The sequence below is a fragment of the Sprattus sprattus genome (assembly GCF_963457725.1).
Source record: "Sprattus sprattus genome assembly, chromosome: 15".
Lineage (NCBI taxonomy): Eukaryota > Metazoa > Chordata > Actinopteri > Clupeiformes > Clupeidae > Sprattus > Sprattus sprattus.
Window position 1 is genome coordinate 14,274,997 of NC_137913.1, and position 17,667 is coordinate 14,292,663.

At 47.8% G+C, this 17,667-nt stretch overlaps 1 protein-coding gene across 1 annotated transcript in view; it reads right to left on the reverse strand.

The window, feature by feature from the left end:
• The window catches only part of gfpt1 (glutamine--fructose-6-phosphate transaminase 1), a gene marked incomplete at its 5' end in the record, with an annotated part of 28,734 nt that continues 11,067 nt past the window's right edge, over window positions 1-17,667 (reverse strand). Inside the window, 9 exons of the mRNA XM_080852588.1 lie at window positions 1-318; window positions 1,559-1,720; window positions 2,331-2,498; window positions 4,657-4,784; window positions 8,229-8,343; window positions 14,222-14,379; window positions 14,565-14,685; window positions 15,297-15,394; window positions 16,093-16,188. Of these exons, the coding sequence (XP_080708714.1) occupies window positions 274-318; window positions 1,559-1,720; window positions 2,331-2,498; window positions 4,657-4,784; window positions 8,229-8,343; window positions 14,222-14,379; window positions 14,565-14,685; window positions 15,297-15,394; window positions 16,093-16,188 (1,091 nt within the window). The 3' untranslated portion in view covers window positions 1-273. The remainder of the gene's footprint in view (window positions 319-1,558; window positions 1,721-2,330; window positions 2,499-4,656; window positions 4,785-8,228; window positions 8,344-14,221; window positions 14,380-14,564; window positions 14,686-15,296; window positions 15,395-16,092; window positions 16,189-17,667) is intronic.

Below are 17,667 nucleotides of genomic sequence, written 5' to 3' on the forward strand. Positions count from 1 at the left end.
CCACCACTGACATTAAAAAATCAAACTATCAAGCAAAAAAAAAAATGGTCATGTACAACAACAACTACATTTAAAAAGACCTTTCAGACTATAAAATGCTTATATGTCTTGAAGACTTTGTTTCTTCATCACTCTTGATGTCAGCTGAGTGTGAGATTACTCCACAGCTGTGTGTGTGTGTGTGTGTGTGTGTGTGTGTGTGTGTGTGTGTGTGTGTGTGTGTAAAGGTGAACAGTCACACTGTGGAGAAGACTGTGGGGGGATGGGGCATCTTCACTCCACAGTCACAGATTTGGCCAGGTTCCTTGGGCAGTCCACCTAGAGAGAAGGGGGATATGGGAGAAATGTCACCAAATGTGCTGGAGATGCTTAAGAGAGCGATCAAACGTTACTACAATGTAAGTCTTCAAGCTAAACTATTTCACCACAAGTGAATTTTTCGATGAATGATTCAAGGCCCACACAGTCTCCCCCCCCCCCCCCCCCCCCCCCAAGTTTCAACAATTATTCAATAGGTTCTGGCTGGCGTGTCTCTGACTGAGTGTGACCACAGCCTCCTGACACACACCAGTCGCACTGCTGTATGGGCCGGGCGAGAGGGTGACAGCGTTGCTTCAGTTTACAAAGTCAAAGTCCCAAGCAGCATTTGCAAATATGCACTGAAACCCTGATAAAGAAAAGGCCTGGAGTCCTTTGGCATGTTACTCTTGGCCTGAGCAAGGCTCTTTATCTCATCCTTAATGCTGAGCATGTGCCGTCCTCTGCCAGACTCCACAGCTTAAAGCCCGAGAGGGTGACGCCGTACAAGATTTGATGATGTATGACCGGTTCATATTTATCAGGTACAAGACTAAAACACAACACGGTTTAGACAGTTTTCAACAGTGTGAAAGTGGCGACTGAAACTTATCAATGTCAGATGCCAGCGGTGGAGTAAGAAGAAAAAAACGGTTTTACAATGTTGACTAAATTATCGTTTTATTCAGCCAATCAGCAAGCAGCATTCACAGCCCATTGTTCATCAGTCTCGGTTCTATTTGGAGTATTTGCGTAATCATGAAGGTGGGCATTAGGGACAGCATGTAGCCCACGGCCAATAAAGAATCTGCGACAGTTTAAGATAACCCAGGGAGGCATGACACACGAATGTGAAGGAAACGACCAACACATGGGCAATATAACTTTGAATGACTTAATTGCTGTTGTCCATAAAAACGCAGACATGTTTCATCCACCAGGGCCTTCATCAATTTTAATTGATCAAAACGATATTGAGCACATGCAGCCTGATCTCTAGTGATTCACCGCCCTGACTCCAAAAACAAGCTCTTTTACGTTTCTGCATCGAGCACAACCCCTTTGTTTCACGACCATATAAATCACAGGAGCTGGGCGGCAGCATTAGGCTTAGGTGAATGCCACTCGCATCACGTGAAATGGAAGCGGGCTAGTCGATGCTAACTAGCTGAGACTAACCCCCAAAAGCCTGCCCCTGCAACTCCCCCCCCCCCCCCCCCCCCCCCCCCCCTCCAGGTGTGTTTGCTGGAGTGCCACTCACGTCGAATCCTCTGAGCACAGCCAGGTGGAAGGACAGCAGCTGCAGGGGGATGACGCTGAGGATGCCCTGTAGGCAGTCCACGCAGTGCGGCACGTTGATGGTGCGGCTCGAGCTCTTGATGGTCTCGTAGTCGTCCTTGTCACAGATGACAATGGGCCGGCCCTGAGGGGGCAAACAGCACACGGCGGCGTGAAGAACGGAGCACAAACAAGTGAAGAGAGCAGAGAGAAAGTGAAAGAGAGAGAGAAAGAGAGAGTCAGGTATTTGTCTATTTGGCAGAATGGAGAAATGGACACCGATTTGGAATGCAACTGTGGCTCAGATGCCTGGAGTATGACACAGTCACATAACGTTTTCAAATTACATTGGTGTGTAAAATAAACACTGGGTAGAATAGCGGCGTGCCATTACAAACACAGTGTGGCCTCTCCAGCTGCATGGCAGGCTTGGCTTGGCATTAACACAGGAGAGAGGGGGAAGAGAAAGACTGAAAGATTGACACAGAGAGTGTGTGTGTGTGTGTGTGTGTGTGTGTGTGTGTGAGTGTGAGAGAGAGAGAGAGAAAGAGAGAGAGGGAGAGAGGGAGAGAGAGAGAGAGAGAGAGAGAAAAAAGGACTACACCAGCCAAGCTTGGTTTGGCAATAATACGAGAATGTGAGTTAGACCGAGAGAGAAAAAAGACAGATCAAGAAACAGAAAAGAAAGACAAAAGACATGAGTCTCTGTTTCTTCGAGACGGGGAAGGTTCTAGATGATGTCCTCCTGCGCTCACCTGGCGGGCCACCACCTGCTGCAGGGCGTTCTGACATTTGTTGTAAGTGTGGTCTCTCATGATGATCATGATGACTGGCATCAGCTTGTCCACCAGCGCCAGAGGGCCGTGCTTCAGCTCGCCAGCCAGGATGCCCTCCGAGTGCATGTACGTGATCTCCTTGATTTTCTGCACACACACACACACACACACACACACACACACACACACACACACACACACACACACACACACACAAATATGCATTTTAATTTTTAACTTTCATTTGAATTCGCAGGGAAGATCCTAATGCTGTTTTGAGCCATTCTACAATCCAAGACTCCCATTATAAGCAGGATTGTTAACATTGCTCTAATAGATACACTGTGTATTGACAGGACTTCTACATAACACTGGCAAAGAGTCTCCCTCCACCCCCCCACCTCCACCTCTCCCTCCACCCCCCCTCCACCTCGAGCTCGTGCCGCAGGCCCTCTTCATCACAGTAGGCTGGCAGGGCTGGATCAGCTCGCACGAGTGCGGGGGTATGGTTGCAATCAGGGCCTCTTGCCTATTTGCACTAATTTAATACTGTGATCAAAAACACCTTCGCCCCTGCATTCCAGCCTGTGAGGCTCGAGACTTAGTGGAGCGGTTTGCGTGCTGGAAAGCCACCCCCCCCCCCCCCCTCCCTCACAGCATTAGGGAAAATGGGGGCAATTATGTGTCACACTTCAGAGTGGCGCTGAGCTGCACGAAGCCGAATGGAGAGACTCCACTTCACCAACAGTGTCAGGTGGGGTAAGAGGGAGAGGGAGACGGTGAGAGAGGGGGAGAGAAGTACAGAGAAAAAGCCGACAGTTCTGACATGTGAAAGGGAGAGAGGGAAAGCAGAGAGAGGGAAAAAAAGAGGAATGTTGTGGAGAACAGAAAGGCAGTGCTCTGAAAGAGAGAGAGAGAGAAAGAGAGGAGAGTGTAGCGGTGCAGGAGAAACAGAAGGAAAGCTCGTGTAGGAGAACGATGGACGGGTAGGAGAATGGCAGAGGCACCAGCAAGTCATTTGAAACAGCACAAACAGGTGGAGTCTAAAGAACCCCATTATCCCGTCTCATTAATAATTGGCAACCCGTAGTGGAGGAGCTTCCAGAGCTAAACAAGTTTGTCTGTGGAACACGAGACACCGCTATGGAACCACAATGGCCATGTTGCTTCATAACACCTGGCTATGATGTGGATTAGGGTTTATAACACCTGGCTATTATGTGGAATAGGGTTTATAACACCTGGCTATGATGTGGATTAGGGTTTATAACACCTGGCTATTATGTGGAATAGGGTTTATAACATCTGGCTATTATGTGGAAGTAGGGTTTATAACACCTGGCTATTATGTGGAAGGAGGGTTTATAACACCTGACTATTATGTGGTAGTAGGGTTTATAACATCTGGCTATTATGTGGAATAGGGTTTATAACACCTGGCTATTATGTGGAAGTAGGGTTTTCTAACACCTGGCTATTATAAGCGTATGGGTTTATTTATCACTCATGTATGTTTGCAAATAGGAAAAATGAAAAGTATTATTTTTTACATTCCTGGTCTGAACAGATGGCCTCTAGGGGAAACCGTACAGATGTGATGACCACTACACACACGCACACACCTCACTGACCCTAACTATGAAAGGCAAGGCTAAAAGGCCCTTAATCTCAACTCTACTCTGAAATCTTAAAAAAAAAATCACTTACAGACATTATTTAACGTATATGTTGAGAATTAAAATCAGTTTTTATAAAAGAGGTGGCGATGACGGTTTCAGAGGGGGGACGTTCCTCTACCTCATCTTAACCATCTGGGTTTAACTGACTAACAAAACTCCTACGGAACTAAACTAATGAGAGCAATCAGCTGGCTCAAGATATGGGTGGAGTAAGAACAAGACATCTGTTCCGCATGAGGAGATTAAAATCATAACATATCAAATCATGTGTAAAACTGGCCGTTAAAGGTGTAATATGTTTTGATGTTTGGGCCCCTCAAAAAATGTAAAACATCTTCACAAATACCACTATGATAGGGTCCCTTTTGTATTGCTTGTTTGTTTGGGTTCACAAACAATCAAACAAACAAACAATCAAATAAACAAACAAACTAACACGCTTTTTAAAAGCATTGTTTCAGTTGTCTAAGATAGACAACTGAAACAACGCATTTAAAAAGCTATAGAGAATGCACAGTTAGAAAAGTGTATGTCATTGACTGTATATGTTGACTGTGTGTGTGTGTGTGTGTGTGTGTGTGTGTGTGTGTGTGTGTGTGTGTGTGTTGAGTGTTAAGCTGACTGACCAGAGCTCCCTCCAGGCAGGTGGCGTAGTGGTAGCCCCTGCCCATGATGAGGACACTCTTCTGCTGGTAGAGCTCCGTGGCCAGATGGTGGATCTCATCGTCCAGACTCAGCACCTCCTTGATCAGATCTGAGGACAGCACACAATACAGGAGAGATCAACACTTGCAAACAAGGAAATACATACAGACACACATACATACATATGGCCAGGACATACACACATGGTCATTACAAGCACATGTTCAAGAAAACAAGACGAGACAAACACACATCCGATAAACTGTTTGCTTAAGAACGAGGAGGCCAACACACATACACACGCACAGTGAGGAACCGGGGGGGGGGGGGATAGAGGGGTGTTAGGGGAGATAGAAATCACTCCTAAAAGAAACAACATCATTGTTTGACAGGAGGGGTAGTGCAATGGTCATCCAGTCCAACTCCCTCACATAACACCTCGCTGAAACAACACGCTCCTGCTGGCCAGAGATCCCCGAGTGTGAAACGAAGCACGGCCCATTACACTTCGGAATCATCTGAGGTCAACGCATGAATCCAGCCCAACGCCTCGGACTCAACGGAGCAATAACATTTCAGGAACCAGTCAGCGGTCAGTGGCGGAGTTGAACACTTGAGAAGCGCTGGTGGTCAATCTCTCGGTCAAACCCCTGATCTGTTCCCCAGAGGTCCATAGCGCTGGGACGGGATGGGATGGGACAGGTGAAGGATGGGGGTTTGCTGAGGCCAGCTGTGAGGGGCTTGAGCTCGGACTTGGTGGAAGTATTGGAGAGAGGCAGAGGAGGAGGCCAGTGCAAAAAAGCCCAGCCAAACATTCCTGACCTCATTCATACTCGCTCAGCTCCGCAGAGAGCCAGAGAGAGAGAGGGAGTCAGAGAGAGTCAGAGAGTGAGAGAGAAAGAGAGAGAGATAGAGAGAGGAAGGGAGTCAGAAAGAGAGTGAGAGAAAGAGACAGAGAGAGGGATAGAGAGAAAGAAACAGAGAGAGAGAGAGAGGGAGTCAGAGAGAGTCAAAGAGTGAGAGAGAGAGAGAGAGAGATAGAGAGAGGAAGGGAGTCAGAAAGAGAGTGAGAGAAAGAGACAGAGAGAGAGATAGAGAGAAAGAAAGAGAGAGAGAGAGGGGAGTCAGAGAGAGAGAGAGAGACAGAGAGAGACGGAGAGAGACAGAGAGAGAGAGAGACAGATGGAGAGAGACGGAGAGAGAGAGAGATAGAGAGAAAGGAAGAGAGAGAGAGAAAGGAAGAGAGAGAGAGAGACAGAGAGAGACGGAGAGAGAGACGGAGAGAGAGACGCGAGAGAGAGGCAGATGGGGGTGGCCACCCCATCGGACACTTGCGGTCCCGCGGATCATTCCAGCCCTGGCAGGCTTTCCCTCCCTCCGTCCGTCCGTCCATCTCCCCCCTCTGTGAACGCTGAAGCGCCTTGCTAAGGCCCTAGCAGAGGCGGAGCCGGGAGGCTCGGGAGCCAAGTGAGCAACATCAGCTTATTGAGGTGCACCTCTGCAGAATCAGCCAATCAGAGAGCAGTGTTGTGATGTTAGCCTATTAAACAGCACTTGGGCCCGTCTAATCATTTCTGAGTCTTACTGGTCACTCCGGATGTTCAAATGAGCTCCGCTTCTGTTAAGTAAAGGAACGTAAATGAGAGTACTGCTGCTCCGTTTATGGAGGCCATAGCTATGTCAACAACCATGGATTTCAAGTTAAAATGATCGAAGATAATACACTGTCTCTGCAATTTCCAATGTAATGGATGATGTTGCTACGGTCAAGAAAACTTTGAGCAAACAGAGAGCACCATGGGGAAACACAGTAATGGTAAAAGCCCTGAGACGAGAATGCAGGCCAGCTGAACATAAGTAGAGAATAACTAAACTTCAAATCCACTATGCGCTCTATAAAAGCAGCCTTTATAGTCTTAATTATGGATTATAGCAGGGCTAGACAGCTGCATTTCTCCTAGATGATTAACAGGAACATAACAATGATAAATAGAGTGTGGGTATTGTTAGACAAGCTTACAAATCCCCCAAAATAGAGAGCCCCAGAACTCCTTTCCACAAAGAAATGTAATGAATGTGCTTGCTTGTGGACTGACACCAACAGCAACACCCGATCCAACCAAACAATGAAACTATGGGCTCTTGATTATTTAATACAATTGACCAAAAAAACAGTTGGAGACAGAAGAAACAGTTCAGCATCTTAAATCATTAGCTTGTTGTCGACGCTGTTGTCGGACTTTTTTTTTTAAACTTCATCTTACTCTGTAACAACTGTTTTTCTAATGGCTCACAGCCATCATGCGTTTTCCCAAAGTCACTAAAAACAGCAGCCTTTTAAGCCACTCTTAAAGATAACTCTGGCTGCCTCTGTGTTATAACAACTCACAACTATAGACCACTCTCAAATCTTTGTTTCATAGCCAAGATAATTGAGAAAGTTGTTTTCAATCAACTCATGTGGTCATTACGACCTCACCATAGTACTGAAACACCTCAAAAATATTTCACCGAGTGTTGCACTGTCGAAAAACCCAAATCCAACTGTGGTCGATTTGGCTACAAAGCCTCTAACACCTATCTCCACTGGTCTTGTGTGTGCTTTACTGCCTCTTTCCCTCGCTTCTGCTACCAGTTCATCCCAAGCATAAAACAGTTTTAAGAGCATATTTCTCGCACTGTAGTCAAAAATCAAGTTTGTAAGTAACCCGCCACAACCAGTGTTGTCATGATACTTGATCTCATCATACTATACCAGTCAAGGCATTACACTTTTAATTAGCAGGTAACATCACAATCCCACTGATGATTGATTTAATACAGATACTGTCATTACTTTTGCTATTCGTGTTTTTACTTACAAACTTGACTTTTGATTGCATTGCCCTCAAAACTGTACTTTGATGCTATTAGGCAGAGGTGATGAGAGCATGGAGTGGACCTTTTCTCTTCATGAACCTTGAACTTTTCCGTCCCAGTGTCAAGTGCATGCTGAGGGATGCTGGGAGAGCTTCCCCTCTTCTCAGCTTCACCTCTGGCTAACCTCTGCACTGGTGTCCTGCTGCTGCTGTGTCTGGTGACCAGGCCACGGGAGACCCACTGCAGCCCTGCGGCTGGAGACTCGTGTGTGTGTGTGTGTGTGTGTGTGTGTGTGTGTGTGTGTGTGTGTGTGTCTGGTGACCAGGCCACGGGAGACCCACTGTAGCCCTGTGGCTGGACACTCTGATGTCTTGAGCGCATGCCGAGCTCATGCTGTGTGGGTATGCTGGCAGGACATGTACATGTGTGACACATGATCCAGTTGATACAAAGGGGAAACAATCTCAGCTAGTATGTACTTCAAGCATATGTGTGTGTGTGTGTGTGTGTGTGTGTGTGTGTGTGTGTGTGTGTTTGCAAGTTTGACTGTGTTATAAAGGTATGTCTCTGAGGCAGAGAGAGACAGACAGAGAGATAATGGGGGGGGGGGGGGGGGTGGGGAGGGAAAGTGTGGAAGAGTGAATTCTCGCTTTGATGTGTGTGTGTGTGTGTGTGTTTTACATGAGTGCTGTACCTGGCAGATTTTTCAGGCCCTGGATGATCTCTCTCCTACGTGGCTGCATGGAGATCCTATCAGAGCTCATCATTAGTGCAAACAGGATGAGGGCCACAAACTGACTGGTGTACGCCTGCAATAGAACACACACACACACACACACACACACACACACACAGAGAGAGAGAGGGAGAGGGAGAGAGAGCTTAGCCAGGCGCCAGATACCCCACCACAAATGACCATGATCTCACAGGTGCTCCCCAGGTTCCTTCTCTAGCTTTGCCAGAAGAGAGGGCCTAGACTCGTACATAATGGCCGTCCACACCCTCTCCGTCAGCCGTTTGGGGTTCAGCGGCGCTCGCTGCTCGCTCCACACGCAGGCCAGCGATGACGGCATCGCGTTCAGCCCCGCTGGCCTCTCCCTCTGCCAGATCCCCACGGCCGACACGCCAGTCCAACTCACCCTCCCCTCCCCTCTCCTTTCCCCTCAGCACACACACACACACACACACACACACACACACACACACACACACAGGGCAGGGGGCCTCTGGAGCAGTGCGCCGCTGCCAACCGGGCTGGTGTTGGGGCACCATGGGGTCTGACACGCAGCTGGGGGCTCCTCATGCCAGTGCCAGTGTCATTCTGATACGCAGCTAAAACGTAATATAAATATATTATATAAATAATATATATAAAATATAAATATAGCATCCGATGCGACACCTCATGAGCAGTAGTGGCGAATCGAATGGAACAGAGCAAAGTTGATTGATTGGCTAAAATGGTGCTTATGCCAAGCTGCGGGCGGCCTATCGGAAGGCAGCCTTTGTTTCCGTCCGCTCTCTATGGCACAGAAGTACATGGTCGTCTCCAGCCTGTGTGTTCTGGTCTCAATGCGCTGAATACACATGATCTAACCCTGCGAGAATAGTGTGTGCCAGCTATGTCTGCCGGGCATCACGCAAAAAGTTGTACCGTGCCGTCCCAGCCTTTTGGGAAATCTCGGCTTTATTGTTTTTAACTGGACGTGTCATTGTACACCACAGCCACGGTATTGTGCTACCCACAATCCCCTCCAGAGGCCGTGGTTTGCGTGTTGAAGCCGATCTTCAAAGCCCGGTTGGCCAGAGGGCAGCCATTGATCAGTGTTTGCCAATGGGTGGAAGAGGCGGTGCGCTCCGACAAGGGGGCCAGAGATGTGTGTGTGTGGTGCCAGCTGTTGGGCATTCAGCACGTCTGCCCGCACACACACACATCCATCATCATCTGCAGACACACACATATTCCATTTAATTCAGGATGAACAGAGACAAAGCCAGAAACAGAAACACACACACACACACACACAAAGAATACGGACGCATACACACAAGCACGTGCACGCACACACACTTATTCCACTTCAAAATCAAAACACGAAGACATACACTCAAACATGAAAGCTTACACAAGCGCGCACACACACCACAGCAATGAGACCACAGATACCCAAAGGCTCCCAATTCCTCCCATCAGACAGGAGAGTGACGCAGATGTTTTGCCTCAGATGTGATGTTTTAAACCGGGTCAACTCCGACTCCGCGCCAAGCAGCCTCCCCTCAGAGCAGCAAGGCTGTGTGACGCACCCACTGGAGCAGCTTCACACGTCAAACTGGTCTCAAGCTTATTCCCCATTGATATGGTCATAAACTCTCACATCATCAGACACACAGTCGACCCACACTTCATCCAGTTCCAAACTGCATGATGTGCCACACTGAAGCCCCTCGAGATGCTGCACAGTGCATGCAAGCGCACACACACACACACACACACACACACACACATGCACAGACACACCTCTGGCCACCCCTCTAGTTAGCCAGCATGCAGCCTTAATATGCCACGCCACAGAGAGAGACCGAAGTTGGGCTTCCATCCAACATTTTTATGTGAAATGTGACCATTAGAATAGGAAATCCTGAGAGGAAATGCTTGAAATTCACAGAAAATATTTTAAGTCAAATAAGAACTCGATTCTCTAGATGGGGGTGGATTGACCCCGATTCACATATGCTATAATGTGACTAAGGTTGATGGAAACATTTGCATTGAAAAACCTCAAATTTTGAACCCATAGATATTCACATCTCCTCCCGTGATAAGGACAGTGTCCATTTTGAATTTGCATGACGCAATGGATGGAAACGCGTCAACTTTTAGCCCAAAAAAAAAAGTTTGATGAAAAAAAAGTCAATGCTCCCAGACCAAAGGAAGGTTTTGTAAGGGGGCGCGATGAGGAGAGGAGGCTTTGTACTGAGGCGCGCTGAGGAGAGCCCTGATAGAACGTTTTTGTACGGAGGCGCACTGGGGAGAGCCCTGATAGAACGTTTTTGTACGGAGGCGCACTGGGGAGAGCCCTGATAGAACGTTTTTGTACGGAGGCGCGCTGGGGAGAGCCCTGATAGAACGTTTTTGTACGGAGGCGCACTGGGGAGAGCCCTGATAGAACGTTTTTGTACGGAGGCGCGCTGGGGAGAGCCCTGATAGAACGTTTTTGGAGAGAGGTGCGCTGAGGAGAGGAGGTTTTGGAGAAAGGTACGCTGAGGAGAGGAGGTTTTGTAGGGAGGTATGGTGAGGAGAGGAGGTTTTGTAGGGAGGTGTGGTGAGGAGAGGAGGTTTTGTAGGGAGGTGTGGTGAGAGGAGGTTTTGGAGAGAGGTACGCTGAGGAGAGGAGGTTTTGGAGAGAGGTACACTGTGGAGAGGAGGTTTTGGAGAGAGGTGCGCTGAGGAGAGGAGGTGAGCTGGGAGAGGAGGTTTGTACGGAGGCGCGTTGAGGAGAGGAGGTTTTGGAGAGAGTTGCTCTGAGGTGAGGAAGTTTTGTAGGGAGGTACGCTGAGGAGAGGAGGTACACTGAGGAGAGGAGGTTCTGGAGAGGTACGCTGAGGAGAGGAGGTTTTGTACGGAGGCCCTGATGGCACAGCCCCGGCTCATTTCCTGCCTGCTGCTAGGCCACTGTGTCTTCCAGCGATGACAGCACGCCATTGGGCAGCCAGAGGTGCTGTTGTGCTGTGCTTTCATCAGGTCCCCCTGACAACACGAGATGTGCTGAGCTCAGCACAGGGTGGACGCCAGCAGGCACACACCCATGGTCTTGTGCGCTCCTTCACACACAGTCTCTCTCTCTCACACACACACACACACACACACACACACACACACACACACACACACACACACACACACACACACCCCCATGGTCTTGTGCTCTCCTTCACACAGTCACACACACACACACACACCCATGGTCTTGTGCTCTCCTTCACACAGTCACACACACACACACACACACACACACACCCATGGTCCTTGTGCTCTCCTCACACACAGTCACACATGAACTCACAGACCCACACAAACATTTGCACTCACAAATGTGCATAGACCCACATCTGTATGCATGCAGCTGGACACACAAAGACATCCACACACGCTTGCATGCATACAGGTGAACACAGATGTAGATACACACTCATCCAGTCATATACATTTACGCACATGTAGGTAGACACATTTGTGCACACACACACACACACACACACACACACACACACAGAGGTGCAGAGCAGAGGGCGTGTGTGCCAGAAAGGCAGTAAAACACGGCGCCTGCAGGACTGGCTGGAGTGCGTCCTCTGTCTCTCTCTCTCTCTCTCAAGCTTCCCCAGACCCAGTGGTCAGCCCGCCAAACTCTGAACTCCCTACTCCAGCACAGGTAGGACCCTCCTCTTGCCCGTGGTTGCAAAATACCTAACTGGTCTTCTGCCCATATCCTATTTAAAACCGGCACGTTCTCAGCAGTTGTTTTTTTGTTTTAAACCACAAAATGTACCCATAGTGGGTCCTGTAGTTTTACTACCTCAGTGTAGTGCTAGCAGATTAAAGGCCTGATGTTTCATTTCCTTTGAGTGGAAGTTCTGCCGAGCTCTCCTGCACTGCAGAGCTGTGTGTGTGTGTGTGTGAACCAGCATGTGCAAAATAGCTTCATGTATATGGAGAGAGGTTGAGCTGCCCCTTAACAAGAGCAATTTTACTTCCAACACAACCTCCCCAACCTCCGCTGCCCCCCCCCCCCCCCACCCTGGCACCCAACCTCTCCAAACCAAATCTGGCCACTCCCAAAGGATGGAATCAGAGGGACTGGGGGTGGAGGTGGAGGCTGCTGCAAGGGAGACGGATAAGATGGATTCATACGTCGTTTTAACAAGGGGGGGTGGAGAGAGATGGGAAAATCAGGCTCCGACTGCTCCACACGGAATCACAGTTCCAGCTGTAGGGGAGAGGTCTGCTGGGACGGGGCCATTCTGAAGGGCGTTCATTAACCTTCCGTGCGCTGGAGTTAGCGGGGTGGGTGGACGTACGTGCGAGAGACCCACAGGCCTCTGGGCACAGCAGCAGATTCACCGCATTTGTTTACAACTCATGGTCTCGGCCCGAGATTGACTGATGCTGGGTACTTATGGGCGTTGAGTCCCAAACACTGCATGAGTGGTGCTGACTGGCTCCTATCTGACGTAAGCCTTCTAGAATCTTCCATTGTCAGCAGGGCTTGATCATTAAACCACAGAACATGAACCGCTCTGGTACCAGAAAACAATGATGCATTGTAGTGCAACCCGCCAAAACGAAAACTAAATAAACACACACACACACACACACACAAACACAAACACACACACACACACACACACATGCACACACACACTGAAGAGAAGTATTACAGCTTGAGTTATGTGATTTTATAGAGGTGCTGTACATGGTAAAATATGTCCCCTGATGAGAATTAGACCCAGATGCATTGCGATTACATCACAGAAACGTTTTGGAAAATGTAAACCTCTTCCAAATAATATCACCAGATGCGCCCCCCCACCCCACCCATCCATCCCTGTGTGTTATCTGGCCCCCACCCCCACCACTGACACTGCAGCTACAGAAAACTCAACTGGCAAATGTTTTTCCCACATTAAGGATGCTTTGGAAATTGCTTCAGGGTTTTGCCACACTGATAATAATTAGGGCCAGAGTCTGGCATGAACACCAACACCATGCCCGCCCGCCCGGCCCCGGCCCCCCCCCCCATATGCACCAAACACTCTGCAGGACACAGGTCGACAGTGATCTGGGCCCATTACAGGCTGATGCCAAAGGCCTGCAGGAAAGACTTTCATCCTCTTAGCTTAACAACTAAGTATTCTTGATGCATTTCCTCTTGCAACCATCTGTGCTTAAAACGCAACTCTTCCGATCTTCTAAAAAACGTAGTTTACCTGGAATGAACTGCACTGTGCAATTCCCATCAGACACGACGATCTCCGAGTCGGAAGCTCTGGAATGATGGGGGGAAAACTCCTTCATCAGGAATAGCTGATGCAGGGAAAACTAACTCATGATTACCAACTCACTGAGAATAACACATTGAACAAATCATGTGCTTCCCCTACCCTACAGAAATAAGTCATTTTCCTATTGCACTGGCCGACTGAATTTTATCAATGATAGGGTCATGGAGCTGTTAACAGAGGTGGTTTCTGTGGTCAGGCCATTAAGAAAGAAATTCGTGGGAAGGATACTGAATCTTCTTTAAGCGTCAACCTGTCAACTGTGTTATGCGCAGAATGCAAGCCACTCCCTTTCCACTGAAATTCCCCCAAAGTAGGGTTTTGCACCATTTTCTTTGGAAAGGACGTTTGGCTTAGTCTGAGTGTCAGGCCGAGTCCCACTCTTAGAACTGAAGAAGAACAGAGTAGAACTAGAACATCTGGTGAGGCATCTAACCATCTCACTGTAGAACCCATGAGACTACCTGCATTGTACACATTAATGATTATGTAAAAGGCACTTGTTTGTTCCACCCCATACTTAGATCCTTTCATCTTCCATGTTTCACATAGATTAGAATAAAGCATTTCACTGAGTTGAAATGACGTTCTACACTATTTGGTTTTCTAGGCTGTTCTCCTGGGCCTCACCTTGGTGCTGGCCACTCCGATCTCTGGGCCGGCGTTGATGTGGACGCCACAGTCGGTCTCTCTGGAGATGGAGCTGCCCACTGTGTTGGTGATGCCCACCGTCAAGGCCCCTCTCTCCTTACAGTACCGGAGGGCCATGAGGCTGTCTGCGGTTTCACCTGGTGGGGAAGTATGGAGAGTTAGGCTTAAAGAAGTATGGAGAGTTAGGCTTAAAGAAGTATGGAGAGTTAGGCTTTATCAGGGTAACTTTGCGAAGACATTTTACAAACCAAACAAAACTGTGCAAGTGACTTTTTAAAGGCATGCTAAGAATGGGTTGACTGACAGGCTCGTTTTCTGTTACCTGATTGGCTGATGAAGAAGCACACGTCATCTCTGAAAACGGGCGTGTTTCTGTCCAGGAAGTCACTGGCCAGTTCCACCATGACGGGAAGTTCAGTCAGCTCCTCCAGCACCTGGCGAGTCTGAGAGCAAAGACAGGGAAATCCCATAATGCATCTCTGCTGCCGGGCAATAACAAGCCAAAGCTCTGGCTGGCACTGAACTCACATTAAAGGTGCAAAATGTCAAATTAAATAAATAAATACAACAATGCCGTTTTTAACTTGCAGTGATGTGGCATGGTTAGGGACGGTTAGAGATTCAGCATTTCTCAATGCATTTTGCATATTGTTTGACTGTTAAACACGTTGATAGCATTGTTTACAAGACTGCATTTCCCTGGACAGTTGTTGTTGCAAGAAACATTTTTGACAAGAATAACCACAGGGTTAACATGAAGAAACCATTAAAGTTGAAATGCTTCAGTCTCCAGGATACCATCATACAGACCCCATAGTAATACAACTTGGAGTAGTAAATCAGTCATCTATCAACTACATTGAAGGAACAGACTTGATGTCTAACCAAAATAGCTGAAAGCAACGAATGACAAATTTCAACCACAGACATTACAGTGGTAAGAAGAAGTCGAAGTCTTCCAGATGAACATTTGTGAAGAAGCAGTCATTGTGTTCCTTGAGAGGGGTGGCTAGACTGCAGAGAGACAGTAACACAGGGGGTATGCGGTACTCACAGCCACCCCAGCGTGGAAACTCGTCCCACAGGCGATAAGGATGAGGCGTCTACATCTCAGGATCTCTTTGATGTGGTCATTCAGTCCACCCAGTGTTACTGTTCGTGCGTTTCCACACACACACACACACACACACACACACACACACACACACACACACACACACACACACACACACACACACACACACACACACACACACACACACACACACACACACACACACACACACACACACACACACACAGATATTTTCCATAGGTTTAATGAGGCCAAACTTAAGCAATCCACTGTGAGAGCATATGAGATTGATGAGCACTTGAAGTGAGACAGCTCCAGTTTATATACTCAAACATGTTATAAACCTATTCCATATGCTGACCTCTCCAAGAGCACCTCATTGGTTCGAGTTAATGCAAGTAAGTATAAAACAATTACTGCACTCAATGTCTCGCAGTCCAGCTTTTGCATGGACAAATTACTCAATTTTATATACAATTTACACAGTGCCCACACAGCCATAAAAATTCAACCGTATGTTGACCTCCAATCCTAAACCGGGCTGAACCCAGACATTACTCCTCATGTTGAATGGCAAGCCTGGATGGCTTATGACAAGGGCATCAGTTGTGATGTGTGGTTATAACTCTCCAGTTTGGCAAATCCTTGTTTGTCTTTGTTCTTACTAAGTACAATCTAACAGTGACTTCAATCATTGCAAAGCTCAACATTTGCTGACAACAAGCAAATATGCCCATACCTAAACAACCCATGCCCATGTCGATGTCACCCTTACCAGTGTTCTCATCAAAGTTTATCCTTCCTCTCATGGTGTTGACCACCGACTCGGGCTGCTCAAAGATCTCCTTCTGCATGAAGGAGCTGTAGTTTCCTGAGGGGAGGGAGGACACAAACAGAACACACATACATGAGCCAGTGACAGAGGACACAGTCATGAGCCAGAGGACACAGTCATGAGCCAGAGGACCCAGTCATGAGCCAGAGACAGAGGACACAGTCATGAGCCAGAGACAGAGGACACAGTCATGAGCCAGAGACAGAGGACACAGTCATGAGCCAGAGACAGAGGACACATACATGAGCCAGAGACAGAGGACACAGTCATGAGCCAGAGACAGAGGAGACAGTCATGAGCCAGAGACAGAGGACACAGTCATGAGCCAGAGACAGAGGACACAGTCATGAGCCAGAGACAGAGGACACAGACATGAGCCAGAGACAGAGGACACAGTCATGAGCCAGAGACAGAGGACACAGTCATGAGCCAGAGACAGAGGACACAGTCATGAGCCAGAGACAGAGGACACAGTCATGAGCCAGAGACAGAGGACACAGTCATGAGCCAGAGACAGAGGACACAGACAGACGACACATACATGAGCCAGAGACAGAGGACACAGACAGACGACACATACATGAGCCAGAGACAGAGGACACAGACAGACGACACATACATGAGACAGAGACAGAGGACACAGACAGACGACACATACATGAGCCAGAGAAAACACACTGGACCATGTTAATCTGAACCAACAAAAAAACAACAACATCAATGTTCTGCTTTTTCTGAAATACTTCAGTCTATGAGAGCCTGATTTTTTGGCACTTTAACTGAAATATAAACCAGCAATAATCAACTCACTGCAATGCTTCTTGCAAAAAAAGTAAATAAATGCTGTAGTTTGGAAGTTGTACCCGGTGACCCTGTATGTTTGTATGAAATTTTGACCTCCTGAAATTTGGACTAGAGACTTATTAAATTCTAATCTGAGAAGCAAACGCCATTTTAAAGTGACGCACAACAAACAAACAAACATTAAAAAGAAACAGGGACCAGAGTGGGAATTGGGAAATAATTTCAAAACACATGCATCATGGCAGACAAATGCTGGTAGCTCAAAGGCTCGAAACGTATACGGGCTAACATCAGCGTAGGCGCTTGGTGAAGGGTGTCATCTGTGTGTCATTCCGTGTCCCTAGCCAGGGTGAGAGTGAGAGTAAATTAACTGAGAGAGATAAAGAGAAAGAGCGAGAGAGAGAAAGACGGCAGTTGCAAAAAGGTAACACGAAGAGTGGGACAGAACTGTTGCGCAGTGTCAAGTATCAGCAATTTAGGTCAGGAAAATTGGGTTATTTCTCAATCGGTCCCATAATAGAGGTTTGAGGAAAAACAGGGAGAGAGAGAGAGAGAGAGAGATTGAGAGAGCGAGAGATTGAGAGAGCGAGAGATTGAGAGAGCAAGAGAGAGAGAGATTGAGAGAGCGAGAGAGACAGAGAGAGTGCAGCAGTCTGTTGTGGTGCACTGCCCCCTTGTGGCAGTTTTATGCAAAACATCCGATTGAGATTT